The following is a 17,950-nucleotide window of genomic DNA, read 5'->3' as shown; positions in this document are numbered from 1 at the left end:
AAAAGTCATCAACGCTGCAGCACGCCTCGATTTGGGGAACATCCAAAACCTCACGTCAGAGCTGGAGACGCAAAGGAAGGCGTGAGCGCAACTTGACAGAATCCGCTACACGGGGCCGACTGAAAACTGGAAGTCAGACTTCGACAGACGGCTTCAAGACTCGGCTTTACTTGAGCCAATCGCTACATTTACAGTAAGTGCTCTCCATTAGGGAAGATGTTGAGGGGATTCACCCGCATCAAAAACTGCAACACTGCTTCACGTAAAACTCCTCCACAGTGGAGGACGAGATTCTGACTACAGGATGACATCCAGCTGAAGTCTGGGGCTCACAGAGGAAAACGTGAGGGAATGAGCAGCCACCGTGACTGCGTTACTCGCCTCTACTTATTAATTTATGCCAGTCAGCCTTATCTCACATGAAGATTATTAAATCCAAATACTGTAGTGACCATAAATGTACTGAATTGTTATTGTGCCATAAGGGTTATTCAGTTATACAAGGTACGACAACATATATTTTATGTATAAAGTATACTTCATATATTATATAATATATATACACAGTGCATCCGGAAAGTATTCCCAGCGCTTCATCACTTTTTCCACATTTTGTTATGTTACAGCCTTATTCCAAAATGGATTAAATTCATTTTTTTCCTCAGAATTCTACACACAACACCCCATAATGAAATTATTAAAATTTATTAAAAAATAAAAAAAAAACTGAGAAATCCCATGTCCATAAGTATTCACAGCCTTTGCTCAATACTTTGTCGATGCCCCTTTGGCAGCAATTCCAGCCTCAAGTCTTTTAGAATATGATGCCACAAGCTTGGCACACCTATCCTTGGCCAGTTTCGCCCATTCCTCTTCGCAGCACCTCTTAAGCTCCATCAGGTTGGATGGGCAGCGTCGGTGCACAGCCATTTTAAGATCTCTCCAGAGATGTTCAATCAGATTCAAGTCTGGGCTCTGGCTGGGCCACTCAAGGACATTCACAGAGTTGTCCTGAAGCCACTCCTTTGATATCTTGGCTGTGTGCTTAGGGTCGTTGTCCTGCTGAAAGATGAACCTCAGTCGCCCCAGTCTGAGGTCAAGAGCGCTCTGGAGCAGGTTTTCATCCAGGATGTCTCTGTACATTGCTGCAGTCATCTTTCTCTTTATCCTGACTAGTCTCCCAGTTCCCCACAGCATGATGCTGCCACCACCATGCTTCACTGTAGGGATGGTATTGGACTGGTGATGAGCGGTGCCTGGTTTCCTCCAAACGTGACACCTAGCATTCACACCAAAGAGTTCAATCTTTGTCTCATCAGACCAGAGAATTTTCTTTCTCATGGTCTGAGAGTCCTTCAGGTGCCTTTTGGCAAACTCCAGGCGGGCTGCCATGTGCCTTTTACTAAGGAGTGGCTTCCGTCTGGCCACTCTACCATACAGGCCTGATTGGTGGATTGCTGCAGAGATGGTTGTCCTTCTTGAAGGTTCTCCTCTCTCCACAGAGGACCTCTGACAGAGTGACCATCGGGTTCTTGGTCACCTCCCTGACTAAGGCCCTTCTCCCCTGATCGCTCAGTTTAGATGACCGGCCAGCTCTAGGAAGAGTCCTGGTGGTTTCGAACTTCTTCCACTTACGGATGATGGAGGCCACTGTGCTCATTGGGACCTTCAAAGCAGCAGAAATGTTTCTGTAACCTTCCCCAGATTTGTGCCTCAAGACAATCCTGTCTCGGAGGTCTACAGACAATTCCTTTGACTTCATGCTTGGTTTGTGCTCTGACATGAACTGTCAACTGTGGGACCTTCTATAGACAGGTGTGTGCCTTTCCAAATCAGGTCCAATCAACTGAATTTACCACAGGTGGACTCCAATGAAGCTGCAGAAACATCTCAAGGATGATCAGGGGAAACAGGATGCACCGGAGCTCAATTTGGAGCTTCAAGACAAAGGCTGTGAATACTTATGTACATGGGATTTTTCAATTTTTTTATTTGTAATAAATTTGCAATAATCTCAAGTAAACTTTTTTCACGTTGTCATTATGGGGTGTTGTGTGTAGAATTCTGAGGAAAAAAAATGAATTTAATCCATTTTGGAATAAGGCTGTAACATAACAAAATGTGGAAAAAGTGATGTGCTGTGAATACTTTCCGGATGCACTGCATATCATTTTTAATGTTGGTAGATCATTTTAAAAGTAGCTCGCTAGTCAAAAAAGTGTGGGCACCCCTGACTTACAGGAATGTCTCAACCTGTTGGCCATCATGTTCGACACGTGGACCACAGGTGGCACATAAATTGTCCCCAAGTATAAACACAGCAGTGCCAGTAATGTGTTAACATCACTTTGACTCACCCTGGCATGGTGACAAATAACAAAGAACATCCTAACACCACCATAAAACCACTGAGCAGTGAATGGTGGTCACCTGCCACTGTGCTGACCTTTAGTGAGGGTCTGAACACGACTGGACGATGGACACTCGGCGGCCATTTGAAGTGGTCGCCCCCTCGGAAGTTTTCCCATTTTCTTGATGCACAACATTGAATGACAGTGGGGTGAGTTTGGCTTTTTCGACACTGGCCAATGGAAAAAGACCCTTTAAGTGTTCCAAATGAATTATAAAACTGAACTCAGAAGTATTCAACCAACCCCCCTGACAGAGGCAGACCTAAGCCTACAGCATCAAGGCTGCCATCTGACTTGGCGAGGGTCAACACGTAACGCGGTCCATTATTTTGTTTTTATATTTACAAATAATTGTGACCTTTTTGCGGAGATCTGTTTCCACGTTGTGTTGATCAGGGTCAGAAAAGCTCAATTCAATCCACTGTGTCAAAGTTGTGTAACAAGAAAAAGCGACAACTTCCAAGGGGGTGGACACGTTTATATAGTAAATGAACACAAATGACGGCACAAATGCAGAGAAGCAACAGATGTAACGGCTTTTTGTCTCCATTCATGGAGTTCCGCTAGTGGGTTGGCTGTTGGTGTGCTGCTGGTTTCGTGTGGAGCTCAAAACACGTCAAGATGCTCGCCGACTTCCATACCACTTCACTCCATCCTCTAATTTATGCCAGCAGCCTACTGTGTTACCTCTGGTGGTCCAGTGACACGGGACATGGGTGAACGTCACATTGCGAAAACATGCGCCACCAGTGTCACAAGGGCACTGGGTCTGCCCGTTCCGACTCTCACGGGCCACTCCTGAAACTGGAAAGAGCCCACTACTTGGGCCAACAGCAAACACCACTTACCGTGGACTCTGTTAGCCCCCCAACTGACACGGTGAGCCCAAGCAAAGTCGGGCACTGGTAGATGGGCAGCGACAGCAGCTGTGTGATGCGAGGAAAGGCCTGGGACGGTGCATTCCAGTTCAGAGTCTCAATGTCTGTTCTGCAAACACAAAAGAACAAAAATCGTCATAAAGCGCCTTTCAAGGTGAGCACTTGCACAATTATGACAACGACAGGGGGAGCACACGGTGGGCATCGGCCTGGGAATCAAAAATGATGTTTATAGGTGAACCCACGTGGCTTTAAGCTGCTGTGTACCTCTGGATGAACTGTCAAATGAGCAGGGGGTGGGGGGGAACCTCCCCAAACTGTCAAGTGCATTTCATGAGAAAGCGGACCCTGTGGTCGCTCGCCATTCATCACTGCACAACACATGACACGATGGCAAAGAGGAGATCAGGATACTGAGACAGCAAGGCCCAAAAACACTAAAACAAGCAATCCAGGCCTCCATGCCAAGCAAGAGAACATCTTCACACGCGTCCTGTGACGTCACAGGTGACACGGCTGCAGAAAAGAAAGACCACAATGTCACCAACCTGGGAAAAATCTTTAACAGCTCCTCCCGGTACGGAATGTGCGGCACGACAGGCTGTTCAAAGTGCAGAAGCGTCAGGAAGACGTGGCCGGCGTGCGCGCGGAAGCAGTCGATCTTCTCAGCGGACTGCTGGGCCAGACAGCAGAACATCCGGGATGAGCTGTGGGGACAGAGAGAGCAGGGCATTCGGTCAGGGGACACCTTTCACAGTCCTCGTGGTGTTGTCTCACTGTTAACGTATTGTTGCGGTTCAATTTTTCATTTAAACAAATAACTGTAATGATTGTGTTACTGAGAAACGTGACAGTTGTTAGTATAAACAGTTGAAATCACGTCACTGCTAACGGTAGCCAATCAGGAGAAATATGGCTTTTTACTGCAGCTCAAGAAATATCATAACACACAACCACCGCCTCAAACTCGCACACACGAGGTACAAAAAGAAGAAAACATGCGGCTTCACTGATACAAGAGCAGCCCCAGTAAGACACTATAAAGGCATATTGCCAGGAATCCCGGCAGCATTCCTCGACACACTTCTGCTGGCTGAAAGTCCTCAGTGTGTGTGTGTCACACAGAGTCCATCAGTTTGGTCTTCATTTTGTCCTCCACCACTGCCGCCGCCAGCAGGACCAGAAGGCTCACCATATCTGTGATCAGCTGGATGCCTTGGTGGGCCCCTCTCCTGAAGTGACGTCACAACCCCAGCACACCCCACCGGCCAGCACAGAGATGTAGCTGATGGTCCTCAGGTCTGCTGAGATTCACTGCTCTTTAGTTTGTTTTGTAATTATGTCTCAAATTGCTCAAATTTCACAATTTAACGACTTCCTTTGTGAAGAACGCACCTTGTTAATTCACCTCTTTTCGGTTTTCAGCTTCTCCTTTTATCATTTACTTTATAAAGAGTCCAAATTGCACAAGTCACGTCTGACTTCCAGATAACCTCCATCTTTGCCGTCACTCCTTTTAATTATTTTTACCCAAGGTCACCGACATTGCCAGCATGAGGCAGTTGTGCCAGAGACGCTGCCCACTGTAACGAAGGGCAGAAACTGTTCAACCATGAAATCAACTGGAGCGCGGGACACGTTGGAGGGCGAGGTCACAGTTTCATTGGCCCCGATTGGTCCATCCAGGTAGTGAGGGGTTTAGTCTTACCGTTTTTGCATATTAACGGTCTACTGGCACAGGCCTACTAGCGGGTTACTTGCCTTTCTTGGGGTCAGTTAGTAGTGGGGCCTGAACCCTACCTATACAAGAAGCCCCTGAGACATCACTTGAGCTGGATGCCAGCAATCCCCGAGCTCCTGGCACCCATCAGCTGTGCCCCTCCCGTACCCACCAGTAGAAAGAAGTGTCACCAGCAAGGATGCACACGCAAATAACATGAAGACATACATGTCTGGCGTGATGAGTTCTGGGCAGTTCTGGACGAGGAGCACCGTCACCTTCATTAAGCTGGTCAGGGCAGCCTGCCGCACCCTGCAGGACAAAAAAAAACACACACACAAGTATCACATGGCGCTTGTGAGGATTAGCAGGAAAGCTGCTGAATCATTAGCTACACGAGGCAGAGGAGCCTGGGAACTGACACACTGCAGTGGGTGGGCAGCATCAACCAGTTCTTCTCACACGCCCACCTGCCTCTCAGCACTTCGCTTTAAAACTTTAAGCCCTTACTGATTTCTTGTAGGCACTTGCCCTGCGCCACACGGGATTTTCTGGTTTGGGAAGACAGAATAAGGCAAAATGATATTAAAAATGAGTTATCACCATTGTGGGGTCTTCAGATGCGTTTAGTGAGAGCCGCGTCGTCACAGCACAGGGGGAGATGAATTTTTTTTTTTTTTTTTTGACTTGCCACCTCACAGAATTCTCTCCTTAGCCTTTCAGACCACCAACCCTAGGCATGAGTAAGTGAGATGGGACATCGGGCTCAGAGGACCACCAGTCCTGGAAATGTCCTTCTCGACACGCTGCCCACATGTCAATCATGTGTGTCCAGTGCCACAGCAGGAAGGCTACTGTGCTGACATCACGGACCAGGCTGTCACTAGTGGGAGATATGGCACTAAGAATCTGACTCTCATTTTCACATGCCAGTAAGAGGCACTGGTGCCAACATGCCCTTGAAGGGCAACCGAAACAAAGAGTCCACTTCCTGGTCAGGTGTGCTTTTGTGAAAAATGTGCAAACAGGCCAGTGCCCACAGGACACTGGGTAATAATAGACGAAAGAAAAAATGTCCTAAAGGTGGCCATTCTGAATCAATCGTAATTACATAGAAAACATGGGGGGGGGCAGCAACCCCTAATTTAGCCTTTGGATCCCACAAAAGTCTGAAAATCAAAAATCTGCTGGGTCCATGAAAATTACTTTATAAACCAGCTGGCAGACACGTCTAGAACCTCGAGTGTGGCACAGGAGAGGAGCCCATCCTTTGAGAGGATTTGGAGAAAAGGGGGCCGAGACTCTAAAACGAGAAACGATAAACGCGAGTCTCACGTGGCCGTTAGTTTCCTATCTGGAGGCTGCGGGTCGACTGGCATCGACTGCGGGTGGCATATTTGTGCATGAAGCACAGTTACTTTTATCTGTCAGCAGACATTTTAGCATTGCACAAATGACATGAAAAGTGGCATCTGGGCGCAATGCTGGTCAAAAGTACAAGGCGGCGTGGATTTTATTTGTGGCATGGGTATCCGTGTGTAGTGTCATTTGTCTGTTAAAGATGGGCACATCCATCGTTCATGTATTGTATATTCCAGACTATCCGAGTTATCACCTCACGTCACTCACCACGCTCCCACGTCCCCTCGGCTGTCCACGGTGTAGTCACAGACTCCTTCTAGCAGGGTGCCGTATATCAGGGGTACGTTGCCCGCACACACAACGGAATCAGCTGGGCCTTGAGGACTCACTCCTGCCGATTCACAAACCCTGTGGTGAGGAAGCAAAAAAAAAAGAGAAACGTCAGGCAGCCCGGTGTGGGACCATCAGGCCAGTCGTCCAGCTTCGCTCCTTCCCCACTCATCCTGGTCACTCACCTGCCATGTTGACAATGGAACCGTGAAAGGACAAGAGTGGGCAGCCATTCAAACAGCCAAACCCAAATGCTTGCGTGTGTAAACGTATGGGCTTGTACTGTACGTCTGAAACGGACCTCTGGACGCCCGAGGGTCCCGCAGCCACGTCACATCAGCTTTGGGGCTCTAGGGTGGCTCAGGGCTCAAACTAAAATCAGGCAAAGGTGCCACTGAACTCCACATTCAGCTTTGGCATTCTAGGATGTCCATTGTGTGGTGTCCTTGTGTCCAGTTGTGAGGATCCGAGTGCCCCACCACAGACCAACTTCATCTTCAGGTGGGAGACAACTCATTGCCCTCATTTTAAGAATTATAATTATGCAGACTGCATTCTCAGCGGTGGGTTACAATACTAAAGGACCCTCTGAGGTCAACGGGGACAAGGGCCAGGAGGGCATCCAAGTGTGGCCAATGCACATTGAAGCTGGTAAGGCAGGAAATTCAGTGGTGGCAGAACAGGTTGTGAAGGTGTGTTTTATGAAGCTTGTGTTGACTTAAAACACTTTGGTGGTGGCAGCGCTTGTATTCATGTCAACAGAAAAGGGGGGGGGGGGGGGTGAGGGGACACCATGTAATTAACCCTTACCGTGCTATGGCAATAAGAGCATCTCGACGAGCTTCAGCAAAGCGGGCATCTTTGGCACGGATGCTGGCAGCTTTCCGCAAACCTTCCAGCACCTGTAACAGTAGATAAACCTCATTACAGCCGCAGCAGCCAAGTCTGAGATGGTAAAAGCACAAAAGGACACGAATGTGACACCAAAATGGGTTAGGGCTGAAGTAGGGGCAAGGCCAAGAGCAGGAACACGAATCATCAGTGTGGTGAACCCTAACTTGTTACTCAGAATGGAAACAAGAAAAGACCAGGCTTACAAAACTCAGAGAAAAGGCGCCCGTCGTCTTCAAAACAGTTAACTTTACGTACCGCCAACAACAACAATCAGCAGCAATGGAAGGCAAACTGAGGAGATCAAAATCACCCAAACCATCGCCAACAGACTGCAGTTGGTACGCCAGTTACAAGAACACAAACTGGCTGGGCAGCTCCTTGGTGCAGATACCCACCACCCGTCTTGTGGGCAAAACTTCTGGCAATAAGCGTTTTAAGAGCAACGACAACGAGGGGATAAAAGCAGCTAAGTAGGACTCGCCCATTTGTACCAGTGACCTGAAACTACAATGGAGGAGAGCAGAGATGTGAGGCTTTTCTAAAACGAGTCAGTAGTTTATCAAGCCGAAGGGTTAAACCGACTCGAACCACCTACACCTGAACACCAGCAAAACCAAGGAGCTGATGGTGGACTTTAGGAGGACCAGACCTCTTATGGATCCCGTGACCATCAGAGGTGACTGTGTGCAGAGGGTGCAGACATATAAATACCTGGGACTGGACTGCCAATACTGATGATCTGTGCAAGAGACGACAGAGCCGGTTATACTTCCTTAGAAGGCTGGCGTCCTTCAACATCTGCAATAAGATGCTGCAGATGTTCTATCAGACGGTTGTGGCGAGCGCCCTCTTCTACGCGGTGGTGTGCTGGGGAGGCAGCCTAAAGAAGAAGGACGCCTCACGCCTGGACAAACTGGTGAGGAAGGCAGGCTCTATTGTAGGCACGGAGCTGGACAGTTTGACATCTGTGGCAGAGCGAAGGGCGCTGAGCAGACTCCTGTCAATCATGGAGAGTCCACTGCATCCACTAAACAGGATCATCTCCAGACAGAGGAGCAGCTTCAGAGACAGACTGCTGTCACCGTCCTGCTCCACTGACAGACTGAGGAGATCGTTCCTCCGTCACACTATGGGACTCTTCAATTCCACCCTGGGGGTAAACGTTAACATTATACAAAGTTATTGTCTGTTTACCTGCATTGTTGTCACTCTTTAATTTAATATTGTTCTTTATCAGTATGCTGCTGCTGGAGTATTGGAATTTCCCCTTGGGATTAATAAAGTATCTATCTATCTATCTATATAGCGCAAAAGACCCTGGCAACCAGGCCATAGTAAGTCATTATCCTCCCATAGTGCCCTCTAAAACGGCCGTGTGACCTGCCTGAAATTTGTCGTCTTCTATATTCAAGCTTAACTTAATACTGATCTGCACTCTTGTGATGATTGGCACACCCGTGGAGACGTGGCATGTCTGTGGTCGCCCTCCATCAGTCAGTTTCTCTTGTTGATGGCCGCTCCACTGAAATCCTTGTCGGTGTGTCAGATTCACGGTGTGGACTCGCTCAGTGTTGGCATCATCGTGCTAAACACTTGTCTGGCCACTTGGGAACTTCTCGATCCTTCTGTAAACATGGTCTCCATATTGGGCAGAAAGCCTTCTATGAATTTCAGACCCTTGTACCCCTTCAGTTCATAGAAAGCGTAAGTAAGATGCTGAAGCAACGCCGATGAATGCGCAGGGACACCACAGACCTTGTCACCATTTTGTGCATTCGTCGGGCACCTTCACCCTCTCGCTGGCTTACCTGCACTAGTCTTCCATGGAGCATGAAGTGAGGCAGCGCCCCCAGGCCCAGAGCGTAGCCACAACGAGTCATCTCCTCGGGATTCTCCAGCTCCGAGACGTACCGGCTCACTAGAGCCTCTGATCAGAGAGAAGACAGTTAGGTAAGTAAGATGGCACTCTGGCACTGGCCTGGCATGGCTGAACACTCAAGAATCTTCTCGTCACCACCACCCAAGGCGTCAAGGCACACAATAGCGTCTTCAAAAGTCAAACATTTGACCAGTTTTAAGAAAAATCACTGAATTTGGCCCAACATGCTCGCCAATCCTACCCACGTAATTTCTCTAAAGTGATATCAATTCCAGATTTGAAGGTCCGTTAAGTCAGAGGTTCGAAGTAACAAAAAAAGGGGGCGTGAATGTTGCCATACGAGGCGTAATTTCGCTATTCGTAGGGAAATTTGAAACTTGTAGCGGTGTATCGGCAGCAAAAAATATAGGAATAAATTTTATTAGGGTTTCAAAAAAACGTTAAGGGGGCGCGATTAAAACTGTTATGAAAACTCGGGTCGCAAATACTTAAAGGTTGAGAAACGCTGTCTTAAGTCCACCTGTCCGCTACGGTTTCTTATTCTGTGCGTCTCTAGTTATCTGTGCAAAGAAAAACTTCAGGGATAAATTTCAGTATTTGCCACACACTGCTGTCTTGTCAATTCAGAGTCTCATAAGCAGTGGCAGATACAAACGGTTTGTTCATCTTTTTGTTTCGCCGTTTTTATCCTCAAACTGAAAATTCCGAGGGTCAGCATCACGTGACACCACTTCTAGCCAGAGGGGATGTCAAACTTGACGACGACGGTGGCGGCTGACCTCGTTGCCCCCAGGATGTCAGATCACAAGACGATTGATTACACACCACTGTACTCGACTCCATGACGGCGTCCCGGCACCGCTTCACATTTCTAAAACATCCCAAGTTCGTCTGTTCTTCTCCCAGCCAGTAACGGATCACCAGTATGAATGCGTTCTCAGGCCGCGAGCTCAGACTTCAGATTCAAATTTTTTCCATTCTGTCGTAGTACATAAAACACAAGACACGATACACACGGATGAGCCTCTCTTCAGTTTGCAAGGTCTTGCCATTTCCCTGCCGCCTCCCAGCATGCATTGCACTTCTGGCTGAGCTCTCACTGGCTTTCAGCTCTCACATGCACAGAGCCTGCCTGTCCCTATGACTTAAGATGCCATCAGACTGGTTTGGTTTTGCCGGGGTGAGTCGCAGTCACTGGGTATGTCAGAGTACCCGACCAGTGGAAACAGGAGGGCCCCACGACTGCCCCCAACTTGCTAAGATTAAGTACATTCAGTACTGCGACTGAATAACAAATTGTGTGTGTTTGGGACCTCACAAACTGAACAGAGGTCCGTCTGTCTGATGTCTCATTTTTTATGTACCACAACAGATTGGAAAAACGAAAAAAGGGAAAAACAGGACAAAGACTGCAGATGAACTTGCCGTACCCGTTATCCCTTTGTACAGCGCTGGCTCCATTGGCTGTCACAAAAACGACTATGCCGGAAGAAGACATGCCAAGCAATTTTCATTTGTTTAAACTGACGCGGCCCAACGACGAGAATGACAACTGTGGTCAGCAAATCTGACATACCCCATGACAAGAGGTTGTGTAACGTGACACTGGCTTACCCACCCACCCACTTTCTGAGCTTAGTGTATCCAGCTTGTATTGACGAGGAGATGCAGGCAGCAAGAGGTGCACTGCTGGGTCCAATGCCGAGTGGGACGCCAATATAAGAAAACTCCAGGAACATTCCCAGCATGCCAAGGTAACAATGACAGTAAAGCCTAACTGCATGTCTTTGGGTCATCAGAGGAAGTGCGGGTCTCTGGGGATGGGACTGACCATGTGGCAGAGTGGTGACTCTGAGGTTAGAGATCTGCACTGGTAATCAGAAGGTTGCCAGTTCGAATCCCATAAATGCCAATAGGGACTCTGCTCTGTTGGGTCCTTAACCTGCAATTGCTGAGCGCTTTAAGTAGTGAGAAAAGCGCTATATAAATTCAAAGAATTATTATTATTATGTGAAACCAGTAGAGTGAGGTGCCACTCCGTTAACAAACATTATTTGATTAGTTTTGCGACACGTTTACGGCTTTAGTGTAGAAACAGTAAACCAAGAGAGCCAGCCGTCCAGACCACAACAGCCAAGTGAAAAAGGGTCCTGAGCACTCCAGGCATTAAACACTAAAACAAGCACACGCCGCACGAGACCATCGAGAGTCACCTCATCCTGACGCACACCAAGATATGGACTTGGGGGTCGCTCTGATTTCACTCCGAGATACCCTGTAGGTGGCCAAAGCAGCGCATTAAACCACAGAGGGTGTCCAGATGCCCTTTCACACAGCAGCTCTCAAAAGTTAAAAAGGACCACTTGGCATCAGTTCAAATAAATCAAATAATATTGGGGGGGCAACAGGCTAAACACGGGCGCATTTGGTCTGTGGGGATTACAGTATTGACACAGCACACAAAGCCAATAATTGCACGCAACTACTTCACCGTCTAAACGTAAACGGGGCACAATGCCATCGGCTAACATCACAAATGCCTTGTAATTACCCAGAAAAATAAATAAGAAAAAAAAATACACAAATACACGTCTTCATTTGTAATGATAGCCTGCTCACCACTGTCGTGCCTGTGCTGCGTTCCTTGGCTTCCTAACAGAACGTGGTCATTTGATGGGTGGGCGGTGGTAGGGTTTTTATTTTGTAACTTCATTTTTTAACATATCCTTCAGAAATACTGCAGAATTAGGAACGGCTGTTAACACTCAGTCAGGACGGATGGAAGGTGCCAGCCACTGATGAGGCCGGAGAAAGACGATGGCCCTGCACCAGGCTGCTGACGAGTGATTACAAGTCCAAATAAAGTAAAGCCCACAGGCGTGCAAACAGACGAGAAGGAACAGAACTGCCTTCTACACAACACAATGCCACACAACGCCAGGGGTTCACGCTGCCAAGGCTGCAACAATCAAACATGTATGAGGTGGGCACAGGCCCCCTCTCTCTTGTTACAATTTCACTTCAGTTGTTTTTTAATAATGTTTAGCTTTGGCTTTTAGGTTTTAGGGCATCCCAAATGTAAATTTACCGGAGGTCCTTGTATTTGAATGGTTTGTTAGAGCGGTTACATTTATTTTGTGCCATTTCTGATGCTTTGTTCTTTAATTTATGGGTGCTGCCATTCTGTGAATGCTGTTGTTAGAACAAACTCCTTTCTTTGCTCTCTTTTGCTATTTAGGCATTTGGTTTTTCGCTCTGTGCATTGGGCTTTGGCTTTTCTTGGTGAGAATGTTTGGTTTCGACCTTAACTTTGTATTTGAGTTCTCTTCTTGCATGGACACAACATAGTAAGTGTGAGTTAATGACGAACCAGATTTGAAAAGCAGGCTGTTAGACATAAACAGTTTATTCTTGGAATTCACTAATTCAATAGCAAAGATGTAAAAAGGTTTTATTTTTAGTATTGATTTTAAGCAATATGTTTCAGTTTCCAGAGGAAAACATGTCAAGAGAATGTGCTCAAGGTAAGACAAATCAGGTGTATGATGGGAGGACGACGAGCTGCTGAAATCAAACAAATCACCAGGAGCAGATCAGACGTACCCTTGAGTTCTTAAGGAGGCTGGTGAGTACAGATATGAACCCTTGACACATTTTTAGGAAGTCAATGCACACTGGGGAGACTCAGGAGGACTGGAAAATAGCAAATATCATCCGCTTATATAAAAAGGGTGACGGGGCAGATCTAAGCGACTGTAGGCCAGTAAGCTTAACGTGCATCACAGGAAAATGAATGGAAGGAATTATTAAGGATAAAATGGAGGAACAGTCAGCATGGGCTCAGAAGAGGGAGGTCGTGTTTTACTAAGGTGGCGCTGAGGCTAAGGATCTGTGCTGGTATCCAGAAGGCTGCCGGTTCGAATCCCCGTCACTGCCAAAAGAGATCCTACTCTGCTGGGCCCTAAGACCCTTATCCTGTAATTGCTCCAGGGGGCGCTCGCTGTACAATGGCTGACCCTGCGCTCTGACCCCAAGGGGTATGCGAAAAACTAACAAATTCCTAATACAAGAAATTGTGTAAGGTGAAATAAAGAACAAAAAAAAAACATGCTGCAATTCAATGATGAAGTAATAAAAGGATACGATCAAAGTGGAGTTTATATTATTTACCTGGACTTTAAGAAAGCATTTGATGAGGTGCCACTTGAGAGGTTGGGCATCAAAGTAAAAGAAGTGGCAGTTCAGGGTGATGTTTGTAGGTGGGTGCAGAATTGGCACAAACACAGGAAGCAGAGGTGCGAGGAACCTCATCAGAACTAAATGGTGTTAAAAGTGGTGACCAGCAGGGGGCAGTGCTGGGGCTGCTGCTATTTTTAATAAATATAAATGATTTAGATAGGAATATAAAGAACAAGCTGGTGAAGTTTGCAGATGATACCAAGAGAGGTGGATTGGCAGATAATTTGGAATCAGTTAAATTATTAGAGAAGGACTTGGACAGCAGACAGGCCTGGGCAGATTTGTGGACAATGAAATTTAATGTCAGTAAATGTAAAGAATAACACATAGGAAGTAAAAATGTGAGGTCTGAATACACAATGGGCGGTCTGTGAATCGAGAGTCCACCGTATGAGAAGGATTTAGGAGTCATAGTGGACTCTAAGCTATCAACTTCCCAACAGTGTTCAGAAGCCATTAAGGTGGCAAACAGAATGTCAGGTTATATAGCGCCTTGATGTGTGGAGTACAAGTCACAGGAGGTTCTGCTCAAGCTTTATAACACACTGGTGAGGCCTCATCTGGAGTCCTGAGTGCAGTTTGGGTCTGCAGGATACAAAAAGGACATAACAGCACAAGAGAAGGTCCAGAGAAGAGCGACAGGGGATGAGTTAGGAGGAAAGATTAAAAGAGCTGAGCCTTTACAGTTTAAACACAATAAGATTAAGAGGAGACCTGACTGAAGTGTTTAAAATGATGAAGGGAATGAGTCCAGTGGATCAAGTTAATCAAGAACATTTCACACAAACATTAGGAAGTTTTTCTTTACACAGAGAACCATAAACACTTGGAATAAGCGACCAAGTAGTGTGGTGGACAGTGAGACCTTTGTGACTTTCAAAACTGGACTTGATGTTCTTTTAGAAGAAATAAATGGATGGGACTGGCGAGCTTTGTTGGGCTGCAGAGCCTGTTCTCGTCCAGAGTGTTGTAATGTCGACATCATTCGTTATAAACCTTATGCTGAAATACCCCCAAGTCTATAACATGTCCCCCTACCCCCCTTGTTGTTACACTTTGGGAACCCCCATGTCTGTCCCACATTAAAATTCAAGCCCTGCATTGTATATTGATATTCATGAATGGCATTGCTAGTTTACCAAAACGACAGCTGGGTAACTACTTGATGGATATACCCCTATTACTGTTAGTATTTACTGTATATACAGTATATTTGACTGTTGTGAAACATCACAGGTTCTGGTATCGTGACGTCCCCACCAGTGCCTTTGAAACGAAGAACAGCAATGAAAATGAAAAAACAGCACAAAGAAATAATGAAAAGACAGAATGGCACATGGCATGTGAAAACTGTTTGGGCCAAGGCGGCACGGTGGCGCAGTGGTAGTGCTGCTGCCTCGCAGTAAGGAGACCGGAGTTCACTTCCAGTTTGCATCTTCTCCCCGTGTCTGCGTGGGTTTCCTCCCACCACCCAAAGACATGCAGGTTAGGTGCACTGACGATCCCAAATTGGCCCCGGTGTGTGTGTGTGTGTGTGTGTCCGTCCTGCAGTGGGTTGGCACCCTGCCCAGGATTGGTTCCTGCCTTGCGCCCTGTGTTGGCTGGGATTGGCCCCCAGCAGACCCCCCCGTGACCCTGTGTTTGGATTCAGTGGATGTTTGGGCCAGCTCCCTCGACTGACCTGAACTGTACGAATAGCCTGTGCACACTCGGTGGACGGAGGCTGCCAGGTTTGGAGATCTAAAGTCAAAACTGGAGAAGCACCACGAAAGGAAAACAGAAAAAACACCTGAGATCACCAGTTAGAACATAATTTTAAAAAAGTAGGCGCTAACTTTAACACAAGCCACAGTGCCCTTGAACCCAAGCTCACTCACACCTCAGCCAGTTTAGCTAAAGGGATGGGAGGCTCCTTACCCTGCACTTCGACGATGGCAGTTCCATCTACACGCTTATAAAATTCATTACATAAAGCTGCAAGGGCAGAAACGGCAGCATCCTGCAAAAAGAACACAAGATGAGATCACAGAGGATTACATAAATCAAGTTGCTGGCACTGCGGTACTCTGACATCACAGACTAGGCCCTCAGAGGGCCACGGTGCCAGCTCAGATGTGACAACTGGGGCGCAGAGCATTAAGGCTCACAAGCAAGCCCTAGAAATTCAGTAGCAAAGGCAAAACACACAAGAACTTCCATTGACCCCACTATAAAATAAAACAAACTCCAAAGCAGACCAGCAGACAGTTGTGAGAGAAGTTTAGATTCACGTTGATGGGTACCTTAATCTTCGGCTTGGCAGCAGCAGAGCACAGGTGCAGGTTCTTCAAGCTGTCATCAATAAGCCTTTGCCATTCTCCTTCAGAAACACAACACAGCCAGTCATTGAGAGTGGGGGACAAGTGCGTGCCAGATGAGGACACCAGAGCCAAGACAAAGTCAGAAACTTACTAATGATAGCATCCTCCTTAAAGGGGATCTGAGACGAGGAGAGCTTTTCTATCAGCAAGCACACTGAAAATAGAAAAGAGGAACAATCTGTGAGCAGGTGCCTCCACCCCACACCCTAAATACTGCTGGACATGAACTGATTCAGTGACAATGACAACATCTTGGCTGAAGACAGCCTACTGTAGGGCTCATGTGACTGATGAAAGGTTACAGGACATCTTCATCACTGGTCACCGGCCCTGTGTAAGCCTCAGCCCCCTGCTGACCTCTTTGATGGTTTTTAGATTTTTGTAGTTATGGCATGAGAGATCACCAAACTCCCACTTGTGCCAAGTCAAACCCTACCTGCGGGCTTCATTAATTCGCCACCAAGCCCCCTTAAAAAAAAAGAAAAAACACACACACATTAGGAATCGTGGACCTCAGGACACCCATCACAACATTTAGATTCAATATTTGAGACCAGTCCTTTAATCCAGATCAGCCATTAAGAGCCGACACTTACAGGAATGTCCCAGCATGCCGATCACATGAAACAGAATTAAAGTGAATGCGTTTACACAACAGCCAAGCCAGTTTATTTGTTTTAAATGTTCACTTCTTACAAACCACACACTATGAGAGTTTTTAAATTTCTTCAATGTGACCACTGGCAGGTCAAGCGCTATATAAATGTAATGAATTATTATTATTATTATTTATGAACTGTTCATCTCGACGCCAAACAATCCACCGTTTCTGGCTCATGCCAAGGCCCGGACTCCAGAACTCACTGAACAGGTCAAAGTAAAGAAAGAATACGGGCATCGACTCACCTGTACAGCTGTCTCTCTGCAAGCTGGGGAAGGAAAGAAAAACAAAAGTCAGAATGTCGGCCATTTGACAAGAAACAGACTGCGCCCACACGGCCAAGCAGCCACCTACGCACCTTGTAATGAATGTTTCTTAGCCCTTCCAGAGCCTCGTCGGACAGGTAGGCACCCACACTCCTGTAAATGGAACCACAAGAGTCGCATTGGTGTGAGGCAGCCGCACGAAGGAATGAAAACACGAGCAGGCAGAAACTGGGAGTCTGTGGGGTGAACAGTCCAGGAGCGGAGGAGATCCATCCATCCATTTTCCAACCCGCTGAATCCAAACACAGGGTCACGGGGGTCTGCTGGAGCCAATCCCAGCCAACACAGGGCACAAGGCAGGAACCAATCCCGGGCAGGGTGCCAACCCACCGCAGGAGAGGAGGAGATGAACCGTCTAAATGCTCTTTCACTGCCCATCTTTGTCCTGTGTTTCTTTATTGCAGTATTTCTAAGAGCCCCTTCTATAACAAACAACACTGTAAGGGGACTACAAAAATGAGCCATCACACCACAAAAGGAAGAGTAAGCCGGATGAAGAGACCCAAACGAGACAAGCAGAAAGTGACCAGTAACAGTGTCGTTCTTAAAAGGGAAACGAGGCCATGGCAGCTTTACTAGAAGTACGCAAACTGCTACAGAATTTGTTTAGTGAAAGTAAAAAATGGAAAGAATACGGGCAGCTCGATGGGCCAGCATGGTCACACAGCGGCTGGCACGACTGCTGCTCCACAGATCTGCCACCCCAGTTATCTGTGTGCAGTCTGAACGTACTCCCTTGTCTGTGTGGGCTCTTCACCCGTATCTCAAAACACGGGCATATTGGGCTAACTGGCAGTGGGAATCGTCGGGTAGAGGGGTCCTTTCATCGGATTGGCTGTCTCAGCTGTGGAATGACCAATAGGGTGAGGCAGCTTGATGGCCGAGGTCTC

General features: G+C 47.1%; 1 protein-coding gene across 1 annotated transcript in view; it reads right to left on the bottom strand.

Moving 5' to 3' along the window:
• tbcd (tubulin folding cofactor D) overlaps window positions 1-17,950 on the bottom strand; it is a 125,938-nt gene that overhangs the window by 9,700 nt on the left and 98,288 nt on the right. Inside the window, exons 22-33 of the mRNA XM_028818650.2 lie at window positions 17,093-17,153; window positions 16,980-17,002; window positions 16,510-16,541; window positions 16,165-16,227; window positions 15,996-16,072; window positions 15,631-15,712; window positions 9,404-9,522; window positions 7,512-7,603; window positions 6,639-6,779; window positions 5,238-5,321; window positions 3,838-3,996; window positions 3,260-3,398 (exon numbers count right to left, since the gene is read on the bottom strand). Coding sequence (XP_028674483.2) covers window positions 3,260-3,398; window positions 3,838-3,996; window positions 5,238-5,321; window positions 6,639-6,779; window positions 7,512-7,603; window positions 9,404-9,522; window positions 15,631-15,712; window positions 15,996-16,072; window positions 16,165-16,227; window positions 16,510-16,541; window positions 16,980-17,002; window positions 17,093-17,153 — 1,072 coding nt within the window. The remainder of the gene's footprint in view (window positions 1-3,259; window positions 3,399-3,837; window positions 3,997-5,237; window positions 5,322-6,638; window positions 6,780-7,511; window positions 7,604-9,403; window positions 9,523-15,630; window positions 15,713-15,995; window positions 16,073-16,164; window positions 16,228-16,509; window positions 16,542-16,979; window positions 17,003-17,092; window positions 17,154-17,950) is intronic.

This window comes from Erpetoichthys calabaricus, chromosome 14 (genome assembly GCF_900747795.2).
Source record: "Erpetoichthys calabaricus chromosome 14, fErpCal1.3, whole genome shotgun sequence".
Taxonomy (NCBI): Eukaryota; Metazoa; Chordata; class Cladistia; order Polypteriformes; family Polypteridae; genus Erpetoichthys; species Erpetoichthys calabaricus.
This window is presented reverse-complemented; position numbering and strand designations above follow the sequence as displayed.